Genomic DNA, 22,550 nt, shown 5'->3' with positions numbered 1-22,550 from the left:
GTCATCATCATACTCATATGATGATGATATATATTTTTAGTATTTATTTTTTTTTTTATTATTTTTGAAAGCATTCTTTAGTTAATTGTTTAAAAAAATGCTGTTATGAAGTCAACAATTAATTATTATATATATTTTGTTTGTTTGTTTTTTTCTTACTTTTAAACAAAGTCTACAATATCTGAGAAAACGAATTTAATTGATATTGTGCCTTTTTATACCGGATGCTGGCGTAGAAAAAAGGTACTTTTCTCTAATTCACGCTCTCATACGTTTTTTTAATATTTTAAGTTTTCCTGGTTCATTCGTTGTTTTTTTTTCATCATCATATGCAATTTATTGAAAGTCAATGCTAGATAGATATTGATTGCAATATTTTTTTTATATTTATTGTATTTTGCTTAGTTTAGTCAAGTCTAAACTTGATTTGTTTTGTTATTATATCTCTAAATCGTATTGTGTGTTTTGCACCAACCCACAATTATTTTAGTTAGTTTTTTATTTGCTTTGTTTTGTTTCTAAACACCTACGTTGGTTGTTTTGGGCCAAAAATAATGATTTAATGCTCTTTAATAAGCCTTAACTCTTTGAGGTACAAAGCTAATTTTTCGCCAAGAACAAAACTAAGTAAACTGAACTAAAAAAATCAATTGAAGCAAATGTTGATTACAATTTAAATGTCAATTCATTGTCGTATGCATTACTAAGTAATAAGTGGTCATTACCCTTTGCATTTGTGTAGATGTAAAGACAATTGATTTCTGGCACAGTGCTGCCCTTAAGAATGTCATCCTGGGATCCATTAATTTTTTGCCTGAATTACTGGCTGAAATGAAAAAATAAAATGAATTATTATTTTGTAAATTTTTAAAATGAAAATCAAATGAAATTGAGTGAAGAAATAATAGTTTCATTCAATTTGGAGTTAATTTGAATTAACAAAAATTTAACCATTCAAAAGTTGATAGTTTTATCATGAAATAATTTTATTGAATTGATTCATAATGGTATTAAACAAAGAATGAACACAAATAAATGCCTTTGAATGTTGAATGCGAAATTTTTCAAATGTTTAGCTTTTATTTTGAAAGTTATAACCAGGGAAACCAATATATGCAAATGCATGTTTTTTCTGGTGAGTCTAATGAGCACATGGATAAGATATTTACACGTTTCAGAACTATTTAAGAATTTTGGCATCGATTTGTTAGTGCATATTTTTGAATATTTTACCCTTAAATACATATTTTTGCATATATTTGTTTTAAGAGCATATTTATGTGATATTTTGCGTTTTTAGAGCATATTTTACTGTTTAATAGCATATTTTGACTTTATCAAAAACAAATTTTGTCTTACTTATTTTTCGCTGTTGTGTTACAGGTTTTTACTTCCAATGTTTAAAATTCAAAATTGAAAAATAGATGGCTTTTCACCAAAAACAAAATTTAAAGAACAGAAATTTTTTTTAAAATTTAAATAACAATTCGAAAAATTTTTTTATCCAAAAAATGAAAAAACTGAAAAAAATGTTCACCTAAAAAAAAAAATTTTTTTTTTAAAAAATTAAAAAACTGAAAAAAAATTTTTGTTCACCTAAAAATATTTAAATTTTTTATTTTGAAGTATAATTAGGTGAAGGGTATATAAGATTCGGCACAGCCGAATATAGCTCTCTTAATTGTTTTAATATAAAATAAGCACTATTTTAATAATAGCTCCATCTAAATATCAAATTTTAGTTCTAATTCAAACTTAACCGTTGTAAGTGTTAAAGAAATATTGTCTTTTAAATTTGCTCCTGTAACATCAGTTGATGTCGAAAGAACATTTTCTATGTATAAAAATGTTTTCAGATCCAATAGACAACGATTTTTATTTGAAAATTTAAGTAAATTTTTTTTGGTTAAAAATTATGTAAAAGTTTGTTTTTTTAAGAGCATATTTTTTAAATTTTAAGAGCATATTTTTTAAATTTTAAGAGCATATTTTAAAGTTTTTACTGCATATTTAAAGCGCCTAAAACGCTTTTTTTAGAGCATATATCCGGTTTCCCTGGTTATAACCTTTTACCATCTTCCTGGTAATCCTGAAATTTTTGTTCCCATGAAAAATCCATTTCCCTCGAAGGGAAAATTGCTATCGTGATATTTCCATGAACTTTTCATTCACAATAGTTGAATTTGTTCGTAACAGCAGTTTATTATTTACAAAATTCCATCTAAAAATTTCACAACATGGGAAATTCAAGCCAATATCGGATACTTTATTCCAAAGTGAAGCGTGTCCCACGAATCGGCTGGTTGGCAGGGATTCACGATATCTTACGCTTCGGGTTATCGCAATTTTCATCGAAAGTAAGAATTCGGTGCGAGAATGATTTTTTTTTATAGTAAGCTTAATTTCGGACATGCAAAATTGACTTTCAAAGTCTCTCGGCTTCGTATGGTACCCAATTTCCCTGCTTTTGCAAGCTCTAGTTGAGTTTGACAACAATCTTCATAGAGTGATGCCTTCAACTCTTGGTCTTCAAACTTTTTTGACTGACCTGAGCGATCTTTTCTTCCGTGTCAAACCATGAACCACAGAAACCATCTCTCGCACGTTGCAACCAATGGTACACATTCGCCATAAGCTTTGGTGAGCAATCGATTTGCATAAGCGGCACTTTTTTTCAAATTAAAGAAGTAAAGCAAAACTTCCAGCATACGAGGCTTTGTTGGTACAAAATTTAACATTTTCGAAGCAAAAAAAAAAAACATTGTTGTTTACACTATAATGTTCAATTAGTAAGAGAGAATAAATGACAGATATGTACCCTTTAAAATGACATTACTAAGATACACGAAAGTGACAGATTCAGAACTATATTAACTGAAATCTATCCAGGAATTAGACATTAGTGAAAATTACTATATGAAAGAAATACATTTACTACATTTAAAACTTTTAAGGTAGGTTCACTCATGGCAAATATTTGACGAAAAAGACGTAACCTCTGGCATCTTAATTTGCTTAAAAAATTTACTTGCAACTGTTAGAACTTCAGGTATTTTTGTAAATTTAGATTTTTAATTCAGTTTTCTGTTTCTATTTACTCAAAAAAGTAGTGGTTGCAATTTTTAGCACAAATTTATTTGAGGTGTTACTCACTCCTACAAGTGTTTTGTAAGAGCAAACTAATATTTGCCTTAATTCTCCCATATGTTTTGATAGTCATAATCGGTGCCAAAATGCTTGAAAAGTAAGCTTTTGCTTATTTTACAAGTTTTTAGATAGAAAGCATTTTTTTGCTGAATCATGCATAAATTGCATATTTCGGACGTCGTCTATAATTTTTTTAAAGAAAATATTGCTTTTGAGATTTTTACCCACAACTAGACATCGAATATTGGTTGTAGATACCACAACATACATACATGTCCGTCAGTTTGTCTGTCTTGAAAGGAAAAATTATTTTTGTTTTGAAATTTTTCTTTTTATACTTTTTTTGCTTTATTATTATAATTGTTAGTGTGTATATTTAAACTTGCCCTGGTTATAATTCATTTCTGCCTGTGACAATTTTTTAAAAAAAAAATTCATATTTTTTTATAACACACTTCTTTAATGAGTTTTAATTGTTATTTATTTACATTATTACATTTCTGTAACAAAGTTTTTATATAGATACATTGCAAACTTTTTGGTTTCGATAAGAACTGCATCGAAATAAATGTGTATTGATTTTGTTTTGCAAATATGTATGTACATTCTTACTTTTGTAGTATTTATTTATTTTTTGTTTATTTATAACTAAACGCAATTATTAAAATGTTCAAAGAAATATTGATTTGTTATTTTTGTTTTCTTTTTTTTCCGTTATTTAACTTTTATTTAAACTTTCCTTTTTCATATTCATATTAAACAAAAGCTAAAGTTGATTTGGGGAAAATTCAAACATAACGAAGATTGGAAAAAATTTTAAAAAAAATTTAAATTTACATATATTTTTAAGAAATTGCCACTGTTATAATCCTTTAATATTTTACTGTTGCACAAACATAAAATGTTGCAAATAATTTATTCCATGTTAATCATTGTCTTGTGGTTTTATTTTACAGTCTAATAAACCTCATGCCGCAACCACAGCTAATGGTCATACAATATCATCGACCGCAGATCGTGTGCCGCCCATTAGTGGTTATCAGTGGCCTAATGATCAAACGCCTGGTGTAATGGGTCTAAAAAATCATGGTAACACTTGTTTCATGAATGCCGTCTTACAGTGTCTCAGCCATACAGATATTTTGGCAGAATATTTTGTTTTGGATCAATACAAGGTATGTAAGCAAGTAAAATTTATAAATAGATATTTTTACGTTTTTACCTTTTAATAAATGATGGTTTATTTCCTTTAAATAAACATAATTATTTAGATGGCAAATAAAAGCAGTTTAGTAGTTTAAAATTGTAACAACTCTGTATTTATTAAAATTTAGACAACAATTTAAATAGTCACTATTTTTTTAACAAGACTACACTGGTAATGCAGTTGATGTTAATTCTAACAGAGCCTATGATAAACTGACACACTGCAACCTGCAGCTACTTTTTAAATACACAGTGTCATCTTCTAGTAGTTTCATGAATTATCTTAACGGACAAAACTAGAATGTTCTATTTCCAATTCCAAAACTAGAACGTTTTATTTAGCAGGTTTAATGTTAAGGTTAGCAGCTTTAACAGATAATGTTGTCGTACTTATAAACAATGTTAATAACAGCGTGTCATCAACATTGTTGATAAGTAGAAGTTTCGAGGACTAGAAATGTTTATAAACATGATGAATGTTGCAAACAGTCGTTACAGAAACCGTTAATGCAACTTAGCAACAATATATTCAGAAAATGGGAGGTGTGACATCATAAAATAATTTCTTCTAAACTACTATCTTTATTTAATCTAAGTAAACTAAGTCCATTTAACTAATTTAAATTGTTGCAAATATTTAATGTGCTTCACCTACTGTTTAATGTTAAATAACATAGACAATTATTTTTTTTATTTATTTTTCAAACAACGCATATTGTTATAGTTATACTCTAATAATATGTTTGTGTTTTGTTTTTCCGGTATTTTTATTTACTTATTTATTATTTTTTTCATATTTCTAGGCAGATTTAAAGCGCCGCAATAAAATTAATTCACGAAAATTTGGTACAAAAGGTGAATTAACTGAACAATTGGCTAATGTTTTGAAAGCCTTGTGGACTTGTAAAAATGAAAGTGATCATAGCACTAGTTTTAAGGTAAATATTATAGGGAAGATCATTATCAATGAATTCTAATAATTTTTTAAACTATTTGTTCAGGCTGTTGTTGATCGTTATGGCTCACAATTTCGCAGTTCAACCCAACATGATGCTCAAGAATTTCTATTTTGGCTTTTGGATAAAGTTCATGAAGATTTAAATACCGCCACAAAAAGACGTTACAAAAGTGTCAAGGTAAGTTAATTTACATCAATTCTCATCAAAATACTAATGATGATAAACAAAAATTCATTTGCTTATAATATATACACACATACTGGTATTAATCTTCAACAATGCACCTTCATTAGCGTTATATTGACAAACTAGCATCCATTCATGTACTTGAAAAGAAAGAATGTAAACATGAACAAATAAATTGCCCAGCTGTTCTGGCTAAGGTGGAGCCAAACTAGTGATTTTACATATTATTGGGCTAACCACTAGTGACCATCCATAAATTAAACTCTGCTTTATATTTAATTTTTCCGGTGGATAAAAAAGTACTTTCTAAAGTGTTGCACAAAATAGTTTAAAGTGACTATATTCAAGATTACTTAGAGACACTAAAGTAACAATAGATTTCACGCTGGATTACCTGGGATATATGAAGAAATCAATTCAGTGACACTAGTTATTTTAACATGTGCCCCTCCATAAATAACAAAGACTAAACGCTGCTTTACATTGACTATTTCTGGTGGAAAAATAACTACTTTCTAAAGTGTAGCACAAAATAGTTTAAAGATTACTTAGAGACACTAAAGTGACAATTGATATCACGCTAGATTACTTGTGATGTATGAAGAAACCAATTGACATCTCTCAGCTTTACAAATAGTAAATCAAGTAATTTCATATTGGTGAAAATCTCTGTCTAAAAGGGATATATTGACTTCTTTTCAATGCAAAACTGCTGGGTAGTAATTGGTCGTTATGACTGCTTTGCTTTTGTTTTTAAATAAGTCCGTATAACAGCCAGCCAATAGTTTCTATTATATGAGCACGAGTTTGTAATTTATAATGTCTTATTAAGAGTTCGATAAAAAAGAATTTCTTTTTTGTTATTTGTATTATTAATTGAATACCCGTTGGATTATTGAATTGGGTTCTTTTGTTTACACATTACGTTTTTCATAGCAGTAGTAATTTAATATTGTGAGAGCTTCTTCATTGATTTGGTTTTTATATAATCATTAAGAGATAAGTTTACTTCGTTTATCAAATAATGAACCTTTAAACAATTAATTAATTTTCAAACAAAACATAAAACTGATGAGCAATAAAAAAAAATAAGTATATAAAGAATGTAAACCATTTAAATGGAATTCTTTATTAAAGTTTTTTACGCAATGAATAAATATTTAAATCTTTAACCTTAAATGGTGCGCAGGGCGCAACAAGTGTTTGGAATTCCCACACAGTGTTGGTCGTCAATCACAAACTTTGCAGGGCAATTTGGAAATGAAGTATCCCACTAAAATGGAGGGAAATAATAGGGTCCATCCTAAACCGTGGTTTTCAACCCAAACCGAACAGAGCCGAACTTAATATTCGGCTATTATGTACTATTAATTTCCCAAAAAAAAAAATAATTATTTTAATTTTATAGCATGTTTCGGCTGCCCTTTTATGAGGGTACCGTTTTTACAGGATGCTTAAAAATTTGTCAATAAAATATTAGTTTGTTGTATTCTGTTATAATCAAAACTTATATATTGAATGTATGACTTCAAAATGTGCGATTTTTCAAATTTTTAGCATTTATTTTGAAACATTTGTACAAAATAAATTTATTTAAAGTATTGGCCATTGTTAGCAATGACCTTTTCCCATCTTTATGGCAACATATGGATTCCGAGCCAAAAGATCTGCTCATCTTTTGAGGCCAAGAACGAATCAAGTCAATATTGTATACTTTGTTCCAAAGTGAAGAGTATCCCAGAGACAAATAGTAGTCGGACGGGGCATGGTCTGGACTATAAAGCGGGTGAGTCAAAACTTTCCAACCACTTCATTCTAAATACTTTTTAACAGGTATTGAAACATGTGGCCGAATGTTGTCATGATGGAATATTAAGGTTTCATGTCAGACCGCATATTCGGACAATGCTCCCTTCAAAAGAATCAGTTGTGTTCAGTACAGGTTCCATGTGATGGACTGGTCAGATTTCAGCAGCTCATAATAGATAGGACACTTTTGCTCCATAAAATACGGAGAATTTTCTTAGCGCCATGGATATTTGGCTTTGGTATCGATTCGGCTGGTTGGCAGGGCCTCACATACGATCTTTTACGCTTCGGGTTATCGTAATGGATCCATTTTTCATCGCAAGTAATGATTCGGAGCAAACATAATTTTCTTTTATAGCGTTCAAGCAGCATTTCAGACATACAAAATCGTATTTAAAGAGCTTCAATGAGTATGGTACCCAATTTCCCAGTTTTGGATGAATCCTGCTCGCAAATGTTTTGAAATTGCTGCTTGAGTAGCTACCAATTCACCATAAGCTTTGGCTTGCTTCAGCAAATTAAAGAAGTAAAGGAAAACTTCCCGCATATGACGATTCTTTGTTACAAAATTCGACATTTTCGAAGGAAAAAACAACTTTGTTGTTTACACTTAATGTTCAATAACTAAGTGAGAATAAATGACAGATATGTATCCTTAAAAATGTCATATAAGTTTTTAAAAACAAAAACTGCTTTCAAAAGATGCGCCAATACAATTTCCCATAGGCTTTCTATGGGATTGAGATCTGGTGATTGGATCTCATTGGATTGTAATCACTCGGCTACAACCATAAAGGTTTGTTTGATTCATTGTCGTGCTGGAATCTCTAAACTAGGGGCATATTTCCCTCGTTTAAAATGAATTGGACCCATATCTCGCCTGTAAAACAGCAAAATAAATGTTTAGTTAAATTTTCAAAATAAAATTAAACCATTCAAGATTTCAAATCCATTACAAAATAGTTTAAAAAATATGTTCAATTCAAATCTATACAATATTTTTCAATTAATTTTGTAAATGATTAAAAACAAAACAAATTAAATGAAGAAAAAAATATTTTTCTTCATTCAAATTGGATTAGATTTGAATTAACAAATATTTAAGTTAATTCCTATTAAAATAAAAGCTTTTGAATGCAGCTAAAAAATTGTTTTGTTGGGAATGATATTATGGAAAGAATAATCTGAATTAATATTTTAGAGAATTAAGCTTTAATTGAATAAAATAATTCGTAGCTCTGATTAGTAATAGTTTTTTTATTCTTGATAGTGTAAAAATGCTTGTGTAATTAGCTTTTTGATACGTTATATTTACCTTTGAACCATATAAAATTATATGTATATTATTTGAAACACAAGATAAAAAAAATGATTAATAATTACCTTCCTCATGACAATACAAGTAGTATTAACACTTTTAACATAAAATACTTAAAATACTGATGTAATTTTTTTATAACTTACATATTTAATTAGAAAGAAAAACTAAAAACTTATAATTTTAAACAAAGAATTTTCACTGTGCAATATAGAAAATTATACAATATTATTTAACAAAACTAATAATGTAATACGTACCTGAACAATATAAAACAAGTAAGAAAGTATGGTCGGTCAAGCCCGACCATATAATACCCTACACTAAGTAAAAGAGCAAAAAAAAATTTTCTTTTAAAATTTCAATAATTTATATTTTTGAGTGATTTTCGGAAGTGGGCCTTATATGGGGGCTATGACCAATTATGGACCGATCACCATGAAATTAGGTCGTGTGATTTATGTGTATATTGAAGTTAACTATGTTGAATTTTGTGTGTTTACCAACATTTTTAAGCGATTTATGCACGTTAAAGTGATTTTCGGAAGCGGGTCTATATGGGAGCTATGACTAATTATGGACCGATCGTAACAAAATTTGGTGACATGAATTTTGTGTATATAAAACTTATTTGGAGTGGAATTTGTGGAGATACATATATAAATTAAACATTTATGACCGATAAAGTCCAATTTCGGGAGGACATTTGTATGGGGGCTAGGTGAAATAATGGACCGATTTCAGCCAGTTTCAATAGGCTTGGTCCTTGAGCCGAAAAAATAATATGTATTAAATTTCATCGAAATATCTTCAAAATTGCGACCTGTACTCTGCGCACAAGGTTTACATGGACAGCCAGCCAGCCAGCCAGCCAGCCAGCCAGCCAGCCAACCAGACGGACGGACGGACGGACGGACATCGCTTAATCGACTCAGAAAGTGATTCTAAGTCGATCGGTATACTTTAAGGTGGGTGTTAGACTAATATTTTTGGGCGTTACAAACATCTGCACAAACGCATAATACCCTCCCCACTATGGTGGTGTAGGGTATAATGATGAAAGTTAAAATGAATTGTTTATTACACAATTAAGCGTTAAAATAAATACTGGCACTTGCGCTTCTACTTACTACAAACAAACACACGATTCGAGTGTTTGAGAATATCACTCGATTGTAAAATGTAACTTTAACTGGAATTTACAAGTGAGTGTTGATGTAAAAAAAAAAAAATATTTAACACAAGTCTCGTTTTACGTAAAATAAATTTGCACTTGAATTAAAATTTTTCGCAGAAAGTGGACTATTTTTATTTTATTTACGATAATATTGTTTAAATATTTACATTATAATGATAAGATAAAAATATACGTCTGTTGCTACGGTTGTTGTATGTAAGAATATAAGGACTGTGATCAGGCTGAATGAAATTATGTTACTTCTTAATTAAGACAGTGTTTTACAATATTTTATTTATTTATTTATTTATAAAATTAACTTAAATTTAAAAATTATAAGCTAATTGTTTAGTACAACAATATTTTAATTTATGTATTAAGATCAAATTTAGGAAATCCTAGCTAAAAAATGTTAACCTTTTCAAAACTTCTGCAATATATTATATGATTTTTGTTAGTTGACGTGTTCTATCATTTTTTTTTTCTTATTTCGATCGGGTAGGGTCCGATGCATTGTTGAACAATTTTGTTTCCTCCCTTTTACTTTTTTATATTTTTAAAATATAAACTTAAGCCTGAACAACAAACTAGTTCATAAACACAGGACTGAAGAACAATATGATTTTACCTTTATCATGTATTCTAATTACATACATATGTATCTATGTATATATTTATCAATTCACATTTATTTTAATCACTTCACACAATTATTTCCAGAACAACTACGGCCGTCCAGATGAGATAATTGCTGCCGAAACACTGGCCAATCATATACGTTGTAATAATTCCTTTGTACAGGCTGTATTTCAAGCACAATTTCGTTCATCGCTGACCTGCCCACGTTGTAAAAAGCAATCGAACACCTTCGATCCATTCCATTGTATATCGGTGCAATTACCCCAACTAACGCAACAGACAATCTTTGTCACGGTTGTCTACATGACTCAGCAACCGCGACAAGTACGCATGGGTCTGACAGTCACTGCCGGTTCACCCATAATGGCCCTAAGGGAGCAATTGCACAAGGATACGGGTATACCGAACGAACGTATGGTATTGGTTGACCTGCAAAAGGAAGGATTTATACGAGTTTTCTACGATACACAGCCAGTGAATACATTGCAAGGTATTGAAACTATCTATTGCATAGAAGTACCATCAGAGAAGGATGCTAAAATTGAAGGTACGACATCCCAACCAAATATAAATAATCCACAATCTGCCGATTTGTTGGTGCTGGTGGCAAATGTTAAGAAAAAGAAATTGGAAAATCCAGAGAATGCGGAGAAAAAAGAGAAATATTCCTTAGAACGTTTTGGTGCTCCATTTAGTTTACAAGTACCCAGAGATTGCTCTTATTCGGAACTCCAAAAGAAATTGTTAAGAGAAATGTCTGGATTGTTGAAGCCAGAAGTGTTTTCCTATGCCACACCTTTGAATGAAATGTTTCAAATACGTTTACAAGACCCCTCAGCAGATCCGGATACTTTTATAGAGCAAGTAGAACATCCTTTACTAACCGAAATGATAGACTTGGCCTTGTCTGTATTGTCAGCAGAAGCTGGACCCACACATGTAAAACTGCTGTTAGAGTGGCAAGAGCCGGAGACACATTTCTCTGATCTTTCCGATCAAGTGGTTGAACACGAAAGTGTACCAAGTCTTTTGGCCAACAAGACAAAAGATACAGCGGCTTTAACTTTGGAACAGTGTCTGGAACATTATACCAAAGCTGAAACATTGAGTGCTGAAGATGCCTGGCGTTGTCCCCACTGTCAGGAATACTTACCGGTTGTGAAAACTTTAGGCCTATGGTCTCTGCCCGATATATTGGTAGTACACTTTAAACGTTTTCGCCAACATCATGGCAAAGGTGCTAATGCCGCCAAATTGACTACTATGGTCAACTTTCCTCTGCATTCATTCGATATGTCTCCACATTTGGCTAGAGGAATAAACGAAACAAATCCTACCAGCAACTCCCTATCGGCAGATGTCGGCAATAGTTCAGTTTTCAATCGTCCAAGTCCCTGGCGCAAATCAAAGCCTGGCGATTCACGTTCTTCCACACTAAGTTCTCGCGAAAATCGCGAGACGCGCTATGATCTATATGCCGTCTGCTATCATCAGGGTGATACATTGGAAACGGGTCATTACACTGCCGCCTGTAAGAATCCTTACGATCGTCAATGGTATAAATTTGACGATCAGCGTGTGTCTAAGGTCTCCAGTGAGTCTTTGCCCGACGAAATAGTCAACAATGAGGCCTATATGCTGTTCTATCAACGTAGAACCGCTGAAAATACAGAGTGTTCTGGTTCCAGTTCGAATTCCAGCGATCATTGGGTATCACGTATAGCACCACCAGATCCAGTGGCAGTTACAGCCTCCTCCACCGTTGTGGTACACAATTCTGTGGAAAATAAGAAAAATGAGGCTGACACCGTTAAACCCAAAACTAGCGTAGAAGTTGAATTAGAGGTTAAGTCATCCGACACTAAAGAAATAGACATTGTTAACCCCTCTAAGGAAATCCAAGCAGAAGAAATTAATGGTATATACTTTACACAACTTTTTATTTAACTTAGAAAATTAACAATAATTTTGCTTTTATTTTTATTTTAGCTCAACCTATAAAGGAAGATGAAATACCAATTGCTACAATTTGTGCTCAAAATACAAGCACTGAAACTAATTTAGATGCTTTAGAAAAACTCTTAGATTATGCCGATGCCGATATCATAAATGAAGAAACAGACGATTTGGAAGAAAAGTTAGAGGCATTAGAAATTAAAGAAATCGAAGAACATAGCACAGAAATCTTTACTATGGATGAAGATTGTAAGCTAGATGAAGAGGAACTAGAAGGTAAACAAATCAATAACACATTGCTAACTAGCCAAACAGAAGCATCAACAACTCAGCTTAGTTTAACTAATGGCTATGACAAAGATCTTAAATCAAAGTCAGTTTTAGTAACAAATGGAGATGTCAATACCAACAATGTAAACAAAGAAAAAACACCTTCTTCCTCAGCTACATCGTCTTCGTCGTCTTTAGCCTCGCAATCTGCCGCACCCAGTTCTCTGGCAGTCTCTAAAGATGCCGCCAATAATTTACAAAATAAATTCAATGGATTTCTACAATCTCCTGCTAGCACGACAGCAAATGAAAAGGAACATTTGCTATCATCTAGCCTGAAAAGTAATAGTAGCAGTATTATCGGTTCTGCTTTGGCAGGACACTTTTCCACGTATCGCCAACCCTGGCATGGCAGTCGCTCAAGTGTGTCGGCAGTTGAAAATGCCATGCAGCCATCATCAACAGCAGTTGCAGCACAACATCCTTCGCTGCATCTCAGACATTCCTTTTCTACAGCTTCCAATTATCGTTTGCGGGAATGCGGTGACACATTATCTACGGTATTAAGAAATTCTGTTAATACCTGCAGTAAAGATACTTTAATATTTTTGGATCAGCAACAGCACCATCATCATCATCATGCTGCCCATCGTCATCATCATCACCATAGCCTAATGGAAGACGATGATGATTCAACATTTATGGGTAGTCGATCATTATGGGTAAGTTGTAATAAGAGTTTATTTTAATTTATTGGATTTGTTTTAATATACATATAATTTTTTAATATTTTTTAGATATCACCCGTAACGCCGCATAAACTAATAACAGTATCACCGAAAAATTGAGATACAATTTAAACAAAATATATATAAGTTTATGTTATATTTACATATATACTTGCAGAGGAAAATTTATATTAAAATATCCGAAAAAATAACCACATTAATAACGAAACTAAACAATTTTTTTTTTAATAATAAGACAGACTCATTATGAGAATTACTTTACAATTATTAATTTTTAAGAAGTAAAAATTTACATATATACAAAAAACATACACTTATACACTTAAAAAAAATAACAAAATGTTACAAAATAATGTGTTTTTTTTACATAAATACTATGTATTAAAATTAATTAAAAACAAAATATGAGGACAAAAGATCTATTACAAGCCATTATTAATATTAAATGTTTAATGTGTTGAACTAAAAAATAAAACAAAAGTTTATACGATTTATACAAGAATTTAAAGCAAAAAAACCAATAAAATAATAAACAATATAAACAATTATTTAAGCATAAGTTAAAAATTGTAATAACTAATTATAATTATGATTCAAAAACAATCTTTTCATGTTATTTCTTAAAATCAAATTTATAAAATATATATAATTATTTATAAAGTATTATTAAATTATATAAAAACCCCTTCCTCCCCCCTCCAAAAAAAAAAACAAAGATACGTAACTTGTTTTTGTAGCATATTTTGGAAATTAAGATAGAGCAGAAGCAGTTAAAACCAAATTACAGGATTGATCGCATAGAATGTGTGTGTTTTTTGATTGTTCAATTAAAAATAATAGCAAAAACAAATATTTTATAGTATTTAAAAATATTATAAATAATTAAAATTAATTGGAGAGAAATTTTAACAAACTAAGTACAATGATGTATGTGTATGGTATTTAATTGAATTAAATTATTGGAAAAAAAAAACTTAAATAAAGAAAAAAACAACGTAAAAATGAAACAAAGTTTCGTTTGTTTTATTTATTGTAACTACAATTTTTTATATATTTATTAAGCATTTTTCTTTTGATTAGATTTGCAACATTTAACTTTTCAATTTCCTAATAAATTAATAAATAAATTGGGCCAATATTTGAAATTATTTAAAAAAAATATTATTTTGTGGTTAAACTTGCTTACGTGATGACGTCATGTTACTTTTTTCCAGCTGCAGCTTTTAAAATTTTTTTGAAAAATACCAGGCTAACAGAATTCAGCAGTAGGATGTCCTTCATTAAATTTTTCATAATTTATTTCAATTGAGTCATCCTGTGTGTTAGATACTTCTAGCAATATATTAGCATACCTTCAGGCGTAAATATGAAATGTTATTATAGTAAAGCCTTAAGGTATGCATTAATTTGTGAGCTTATTTTGTTCCAGCGAGTGTTGTTATTTTCAAATGAGGTTCTTTAAACAAAAGGTAGATTCAAAAACATGACCGAAAAACAATTTTAAATTTTTGTATGAAAATCACTCAGTAATAACAACATACAAATACAAACATTTGAAAATTGTTTTCCAGTGAGATTTAATATCCGTTCAAACAATTTTTTTTTCAAAAAATATTGAAAATTATATTTAAATATTGTTATTGTTATATGTGTTAGCAAACAATAGAGGCCCAATTTATATTTATTTTATATTAAATACAATTTTTATAAATTTTTGCATGAAAAAAAAAACTAAATGATATTTGGACTAAAAGTTTTTTAATTATTTAAATCTGATCTATAAAGCATTACAATCCTATATTGCCTAAATATATATACACACATATATTTATATAAGTATGTTGTACTACTACATATTAGTATTATTAGTTTATATTTTAATTTCTTAATTATTTTGAATAAGTTTTAAGATTTTTCTAACAATTAATTTTTCTTTATCAATAAATATATGTATTGTAAGAGAATGAAGCAGATAAGATACAAAAAGTTTATAAATTGAAATGTTTGATAAATGTGTTGTACATTTGAAAAAAGAAATTAATACATACATAAATAAATACAAAAAAAGTTTATTAAAACACGTGTAATTCATTTTTAAAAGTTTGAAATCTGAAAATAAATTTTATTTTGCCATGTATAGGATGTACTTTTGATATTTTTTTTATATTCAAATATCCTTATTAACCATAAACCCGTTTTAAGAGAGTAAAATAGGAATATGATGCATTTAATAAGGCCTGAAACAATTCCAAGGTCATTAGGTACATATTACCAACTTTAATCTAGAAAGAAGAAATTAGTTTAATGCTGTTAAAACATTATATTAAGGAAAATGTGTAATTCTATTCTAAAAGTTTATTCCATTTGACAGGAAGTTTCTCGATGTCCACTATCAATTAATAACACCTCATATTCCGAAACAATTTTAAAATTTTTAAAAATTAAACACAAGTTCCACACGAAACTTGTTTTATCAACATCTGATAAATTGAAAAACTGTTTCTGAATTACATTAGAGACAAATTCGATTAAAAAGTATGAATGTTTTTAATTGTACGTTTTTGAAAACTAAACTATTAATCACACAAATTTATTAAACGAATATTCTATTAGTTTTGCAGGAAGATACCCTAAATCGGGTCCAGTTATTTTAATAGTTTTTTTTATTATTATTGTTAACAATTAATGAAAATAGAATAGATTTACACACTCTTTACACATGTTTCTCACCGAACAGGGTTTCTGAGCTCTTAGTATCAACAATAGAATATTTTTTTGTACCGGAATTTTAAAGTTAAACCATTCAGTATCATAGGCAGCTTCGGCAATTTGTAAATTCTAAAATAGAATTATAATTTTATTTGCTCTATATGTATATCATGCCAACGTTTAATAAATATTTAAATTAATCTGGCTTGAAAGTGAAATATGACAAGCCTCCCTAGAAGCCATGAAAAAATTGTTTATATTCTGAAAGAGGGGCAAAATAAAAACGGGTGTTTTATACCCTTCAACATGAGTGCTAGGGGTATATATAAGTTTGTCATTCCGTTTGTAAATTCCACATTCATTTGCGACCCCATATTCTGGTTCGTTAAATATATCAGAGTCGATATATCCATGTCCGTCTGTGCGTTTATCTGTTGATTTAGTTTTTATGTGCTGAATTCCCAGTTAAATTATTGATAAATTCACTGAAATTTATTGTTTTTGGAAATTGATACCAATTTAAAGTAGAAATATTCATAATGGAATATGATGTCGGCCAAATCTCGACCCTTAGCATGACGGCAGACATTTCACAAGATTTTCAATAGCTCGCCAATACAGCGAATTTCACTTTTAAGCACTTCAGTTGTTTGTGGTTTGTTTACGTAAATCCGGTATGTCAAATGGGCCCAAAGAAACTAGTCAAGAACGAGGTGACCAATTGACATCGCCAAATCGAGAAATTACGCAACCAGAAAATTTCTCATGCTACAACTGAATTGTTTAGCGAATGACAGTTCAATTCTTGCCATTCATCATTTGACAGGCAATTTATTTTATAACCTCAAATTTGGCCGTCATATTTTAATCAAGTTTAAACTACCATTTCCCACCTAGATTTTAATAAATGCGTTAAATCGAATAATTTAAAAATTTACCGAAATTTGCTATTTTCACAAGAATTTTTCGAGACTTATTAAATATTTAAAAACATCCAGTCCTACCTGTTCCATCAATTCGTTGGCATACCAATATAAAGCCAATATTTGAGCAAATATCATTGTTATATAGGCGCACACAATAAGAGCCTGAGCCGAGGAATCCACCTAAATAGGAATCACTCAAATCTTCAATATCATACTCTTAATTATAATAAAAATTTGCACTTACAATTATAAGGAGAAACAACAATGCGCATAACAAGGTGCCAAAGGCAATAAATTCCAACATAAATATGAAAGTGGTCAAACGATTAACAGTTTCTATATAACTGCAATATAATAAATATTTTAATATTTAATTGTTACTTTGTTTATATGTAATACTAATATACATAAGTACCTAATAATGTCCTTTTGAAATTCAATGCAATCAATAACCTGCTGATAAATGATCATGTGATTTTGATTGTATCGTTTCAAGGACCTCAAACGATGCTGCAGGGTTTTACACATTACAATGCCAAACATTATAAAGGATACAATTAATGTGGTGTAGGGTATATACATGCAGCAACCCATGGGTGTTATGATCATTTCGAATGCATACCAGATTTCATAGAATGGTGACTTGTATTCGTTGACACCCGGTATCATGCTACCAAAAGGTAGTACTTAAATTAAAAGTAGAAATTTAATATTAATTCCAGGGTATAACTAAAAACGGTTGTCTAAATTACCTTTTTCCTCGGCAAATAAAGGATACAGAGCAAAACCAATGCAAGTAAGTAGACCCAAAAATAAATTACCCTTCGACATGGCTTTGCCCATTGAATTCACTTGGTCCAATAGCGATTGTATATAAAAATCATTGGAGTTCTAAAAATAAATGATTTTTTAAGGTTAGAAATACTGTTCTGGAAATAATCGTACTGACTCACCATTAAATCATAAAAATGCCTTTCCAAATTCTTAATAAAATTTTCATATTTTTCACTGTCATAGATCAGTATATAAGCTCTTAATATGGTATTAAACCATAAAACCAACATATAAGAGTTACGTATTATAGCATCGATACCTTCGTTAGTCATAAACATATAATAGAATTGGGTAAATACCAGAAAAGTGGCTGGTATCAAGCACACATAACGACGCCAATTTTTATCGTATAAGAGTGACCAGAATTTTAAAATCTTAACATTCATATAAATCAATTGTATGTCTTCAAACATGTTGAATTAATTATTAGAATTATTATTTATGTCCTTTGTTGTTGAAAATTTAAGAAATACTACAAATGTTTGCTTGAATACCAAGAGATTTTATTGCTATAATGAGGACGATTATAATAAATTGTATATATTATAATAATTTGAAAAATGGGCAATGTACAATTATAAAACAATTGTTTTATAATCAATTATATGACAGAGCATTATTTGTAAAATACTCCTATCGTTTGCTTGCATTAGTAACTATAATTGCTTATTAAAAAACATTAGTATTTTACCTTTCTTCTATTATTGTATTCAAACTTTGTCAAATAAAAAATATACATATATTTATACAATATTATAAAATTGATCTGGTGTTAACAATCTATTGCAACCTGGAGCTTGGGCTATTTCAATTAACATTATGTATATATAAAAAAGAAACGTTACTGAGCGAATGACTGATTCAACAGGCCCAAACGCCAAACCATACATTCCCCTCTTCATATTTAGATTCGCTAAGAGGGAAATTTGAAGGTTTAGGGGGTAAATTCGGTAACCTTATAACTTCTAAACTGATATAAATACAAACTAAATTTAAAATACATCTTTATTTAATTAGAAGTTTGACACTTTTTTGAAATTTGAACCTTTTGGGAGAGAAACCCCCTATCTATCTTCAAACCAATAAAAATATTAATAAATTTCAAATCGCATTCCTTATTTATTAAAAAACAACAAATATAAGTTTGGTACTTCTTGGAAATTTATTTATTTTTGGTACTTTTTTCATAAAATAATGTTTATCTATAACCTGACATAGACTAACAGGGTGCCAAATCAAACTGTGATCACCAGGGAAACCAAAATATGCAAATGCATGTTTTTTCTTGTGAGTCTAATGAGCACATGGATACAATAGACAACGATTTTTATTTGAAAATTTAAGTCAATTTTTTTTGGTTAAAAATTATGTAAAAGTTTGTTTTTTTAAGAGCATATTTTTTAATTTTTAAGAGCATATTTTAAAGTTTTTACTGCATATTCAAAGCACTTAAAACACTTTTTTAGAGCATATTTCCGGTTTCCCTGGTGATCACAATCGTTAATAACTTTGTAGAATATAAGCTCAATCTGTGATCACTCATATTTTATACCACAAATCGATTTTTTTATAAAACAAGTAAGAGAGCTATATTCGGCTGTGCCGAATCTTATATACCCTTCACCAAATTATACTTCAAAATAAAAATTTTAAATATTTTTAGGTAAACAAAATTTAATTTTTTTCCAAAGTTGTTTTTTTCATTTTTTTAATTAAATTTAATTTTTTTTTTTGTTTTTCAATTTTTTTTTAATATTTAGCAAAAAAAAAAACTTTGGTGAAAAATATTTTATTTCGATTTTGACCCATTGTAGGTCCAAATTACTATAGCTTATATACGTCTTTGAAATATCTATCATTAGATATCCATCCATATTGTCTATATTAATGACTTAGTAATCCAGATATAGTTAAAAAAATAAGTAAAAAATCGAGGTTGTCTTGGTTTTTTCATTATATCTTAGCCATTTGTGGACCGATTTTCTCGATTTTAAATAGCAACCGAGCCGGAAGAATTCCGGAGATATTGTTGTATGAATCGTGTATGTAAGTTATTTGGGGGTTTAGGAAAGTTGACGGACATGGCTTAATCGACTCCGCTATCTATAAGGATCCAGAATGTACATACTTTATAGGGTCGGAAATTATATTGTGGAAATTACAAACATATACACATCTGCTCAAAATAATAGATACACCTAATTGGAAAAAATTTAAATGGCGGTAACATTGAAAATTTCCTCGCAAGCGTTAAGAATACATCATATTATTAAAATTTCTATCTGGCAATGTCATGTCAGTCAAAAATCTGGCAACTATTTGCTTTCATGTTGATTTTTAAAAACGAATTTATTTCAATTACAAAAAATTATTTGCTCATAAAAATAGATACACATCAGTAATTTGTAATTTGTTTATATACAATTTTTTTTTTGTGCAATTTTTTGTTCCTATTTACGTGAAACAGTAAGTATAATTTAAATTTTAGCAACAATTTTATAAAAAATAGGACTCTTTTGAAGAAAATGGGACGAAATCATCATTGTACCGAAGATGAGAAAAAAAATTGTTCAAACGATGAGAAATCAAGGAAAATCATTACGGGAAATAGCAAAGAGCATAGGAAGATCTTTACATTTTGTCCAAAATGCTTTATCTAAAAAACAAAAAAGAGAAACTCGCGGTAGACCAAAGAAAACCAGTCCAGAAACAGATAGGCGGATCGTCCTTATGGTTAAAAAAGACCCTTTCATATCATCGAAAGCTATTTCTGCGGAGCTATGTAACGAAATCAGTCCACAAACAGTTCGTCGTCGTCTTTTACAAGCTAAATTGTCGGGAAGAATTGCCAGAAAAGTGCCACAATGCGCCAAAAAAATATCAAGACAAGATTAGAATTTGCTAAAGAGCACTTACAATGGTCCGGGTGTGAAGGCGAAAAAAAATGGAGAAATATTTTATGGAGCGACGAAACAAAAATAAATTTGTTTGGAAACGACTGTCAAAGAAATGTACGCCGACCAAAAGGAAAAGAATTCCACGTTAAATTTACAAAAAAGACGGTAAAACATGGCGGGGGAAACATAATGGTTTGGGGTTGCTTTTCATGGAATGGTGTTGGTCCGATATTCCGAATAGAAGATACCATGAATGCTAGTGGGTATAGAGACATATTGGAAAACGTAATGCTTCCATATGCATCGGAAAATATGCCATTAATATGGACATTCCAGCAGGACAACGACCCAAAACATAGTTCAAGATTAGTTAAAAACTGGTTCTTGGAGAATAACGTACCTGTTTTAAGCTGGCCCAGCCAATCCCCTGATTTAAACCCAATAGAAAACTTGTGGAGTGAATTAAAGATAAGGCTTTCGAAGGAAGTTTTCAAAAATAAAGACGATTTATGGAGAAGTGTCAGAACTTGATATCCAGTATGCCCAGAAGAAAGTTTTACAAAACAAAGGTGGATATACTGGATACTAGCTTTACTTTAATAATAAACTAATTTTTTTAAGATAAAATTTATTAGCTTTTGTTTAATAAGAATTTTTAAAAATGTATCTATTATTATGAGCACCAAATTTTTCGAAATTTAAGAAATTTAATTTACTTTATAATATTTATTATTAATTATGAAATATTTTGTTTTTGTTTTTTACTCTCCTTTTAACTATAAATAAAAATCGACTGAATTTTTTTTATAATTTTACAATATACCATTATTTTTTTTCGTTTTTAAAAAATAAATTTTGGTGTATCTATTATTTTGAGCAGATGTGTATATCCTTCTCACAAAGGTTAAGGGTATAAAAAACTCAAATATCTTAAATGGTTAATAATTACATAAATAATGTGATTATAAGAAAAATAAGCTTAGTCTGTGATCACTCACAGAAAAAATTATATTTCAATTCAAACATTTATCCCATATTGAACTGGTTTCAATTATTTCATAATTAGATCAAGTATTCATTTGCTCAAAAATAAAATTTCTTGATATTTTCTATTGAATTTTGAATTTGATTATTTTGACAATTGAATATACAATTTTCGTTATTGGTTGAATTTCAAATACTAAAATTATTGAATAGATAATTTTCGTAATTGAAACACAAAAAATAACAAAAATGTGTTTTCAATTACGAAAATTATATATTCAATAATTTTTGTATTTGAAACAAAAATCGAAAAAAAAAAATCAAAATCTTAAATCGTTGATAACTTCGTAAATACAGTGATTTTAAGGAAAATAAGCTCAATCTCTGACCACTTATATTTTGTACAACAAAATCGATTTTAAGTACACAGAAAAAAGAAATTCATAATTGGAATGAATTTTGTAATAAATATTATTAATCGAACATGACTTTTTTTTCCCAAACTTTTTCATTCAGAATAAGAACATGTTCATAAATATTATAAAATTGTTCATGACGGAAATTTTAGCTTTTTTGCATAAATTTAATAATATTTTATAATAAATTGCATTATAATTGCATTATCTAAAGAATTAATTAATAACTATTTGCATAATAGCCATATATTGGCCAATATTTTAAGATGAATCAACAATATCTGAAACTTAAAAAATACCATTAAATATAATAAAATATCCATAAACATTAAGCATATCATTCCCTTAAACAAATTTAATCAATTTCG

At 29.4% G+C, this 22,550-nt stretch overlaps 2 protein-coding genes across 2 annotated transcripts in view; one reads left to right on the top strand and one right to left on the bottom strand.

The window, feature by feature from the left end:
* Nucleotides 1-14,427, top strand: part of Usp15-31 (Ubiquitin specific protease 15/31) — a 43,045-nt gene extending 28,618 nt beyond the window's left edge. The window contains exons 2-7 of the mRNA XM_065513858.1: nt 4,104-4,322; nt 5,157-5,291; nt 5,355-5,489; nt 10,523-12,359; nt 12,431-13,389; nt 13,465-14,427. Coding sequence (XP_065369930.1) covers nt 4,104-4,322; nt 5,157-5,291; nt 5,355-5,489; nt 10,523-12,359; nt 12,431-13,389; nt 13,465-13,515 — 3,336 coding nt within the window. The 3' untranslated portion in view covers nt 13,516-14,427. The remainder of the gene's footprint in view (nt 1-4,103; nt 4,323-5,156; nt 5,292-5,354; nt 5,490-10,522; nt 12,360-12,430; nt 13,390-13,464) is intronic.
* A 1,169-nt stretch (nt 14,428-15,596) lies between these two features.
* On the bottom strand, nt 15,597-18,298 carry Or49b (Odorant receptor 49b). Its single transcript, XM_065513574.1, has 7 exons — nt 18,005-18,298; nt 17,804-17,942; nt 17,467-17,737; nt 17,296-17,395; nt 17,130-17,231; nt 16,147-16,254; nt 15,597-15,698 (listed from the first exon to the last, which is right to left on the bottom strand). The coding sequence occupies exons 1-7, from the start codon at nt 18,296-18,298 to the stop codon at nt 15,597-15,599; spliced, it is 1,116 nt and encodes a 371-aa protein (XP_065369646.1).
* Nucleotides 18,299-22,550: the final 4,252 nt, after the last annotated feature.

This window comes from Calliphora vicina, chromosome 5, assembly GCF_958450345.1.
Source record: "Calliphora vicina chromosome 5, idCalVici1.1, whole genome shotgun sequence".
Lineage (NCBI taxonomy): Eukaryota > Metazoa > Arthropoda > Insecta > Diptera > Calliphoridae > Calliphora > Calliphora vicina.
The sequence above is the reverse complement of the archived record's forward strand: the minus strand, read 5'-3'. Positions and strand labels throughout refer to the sequence as shown.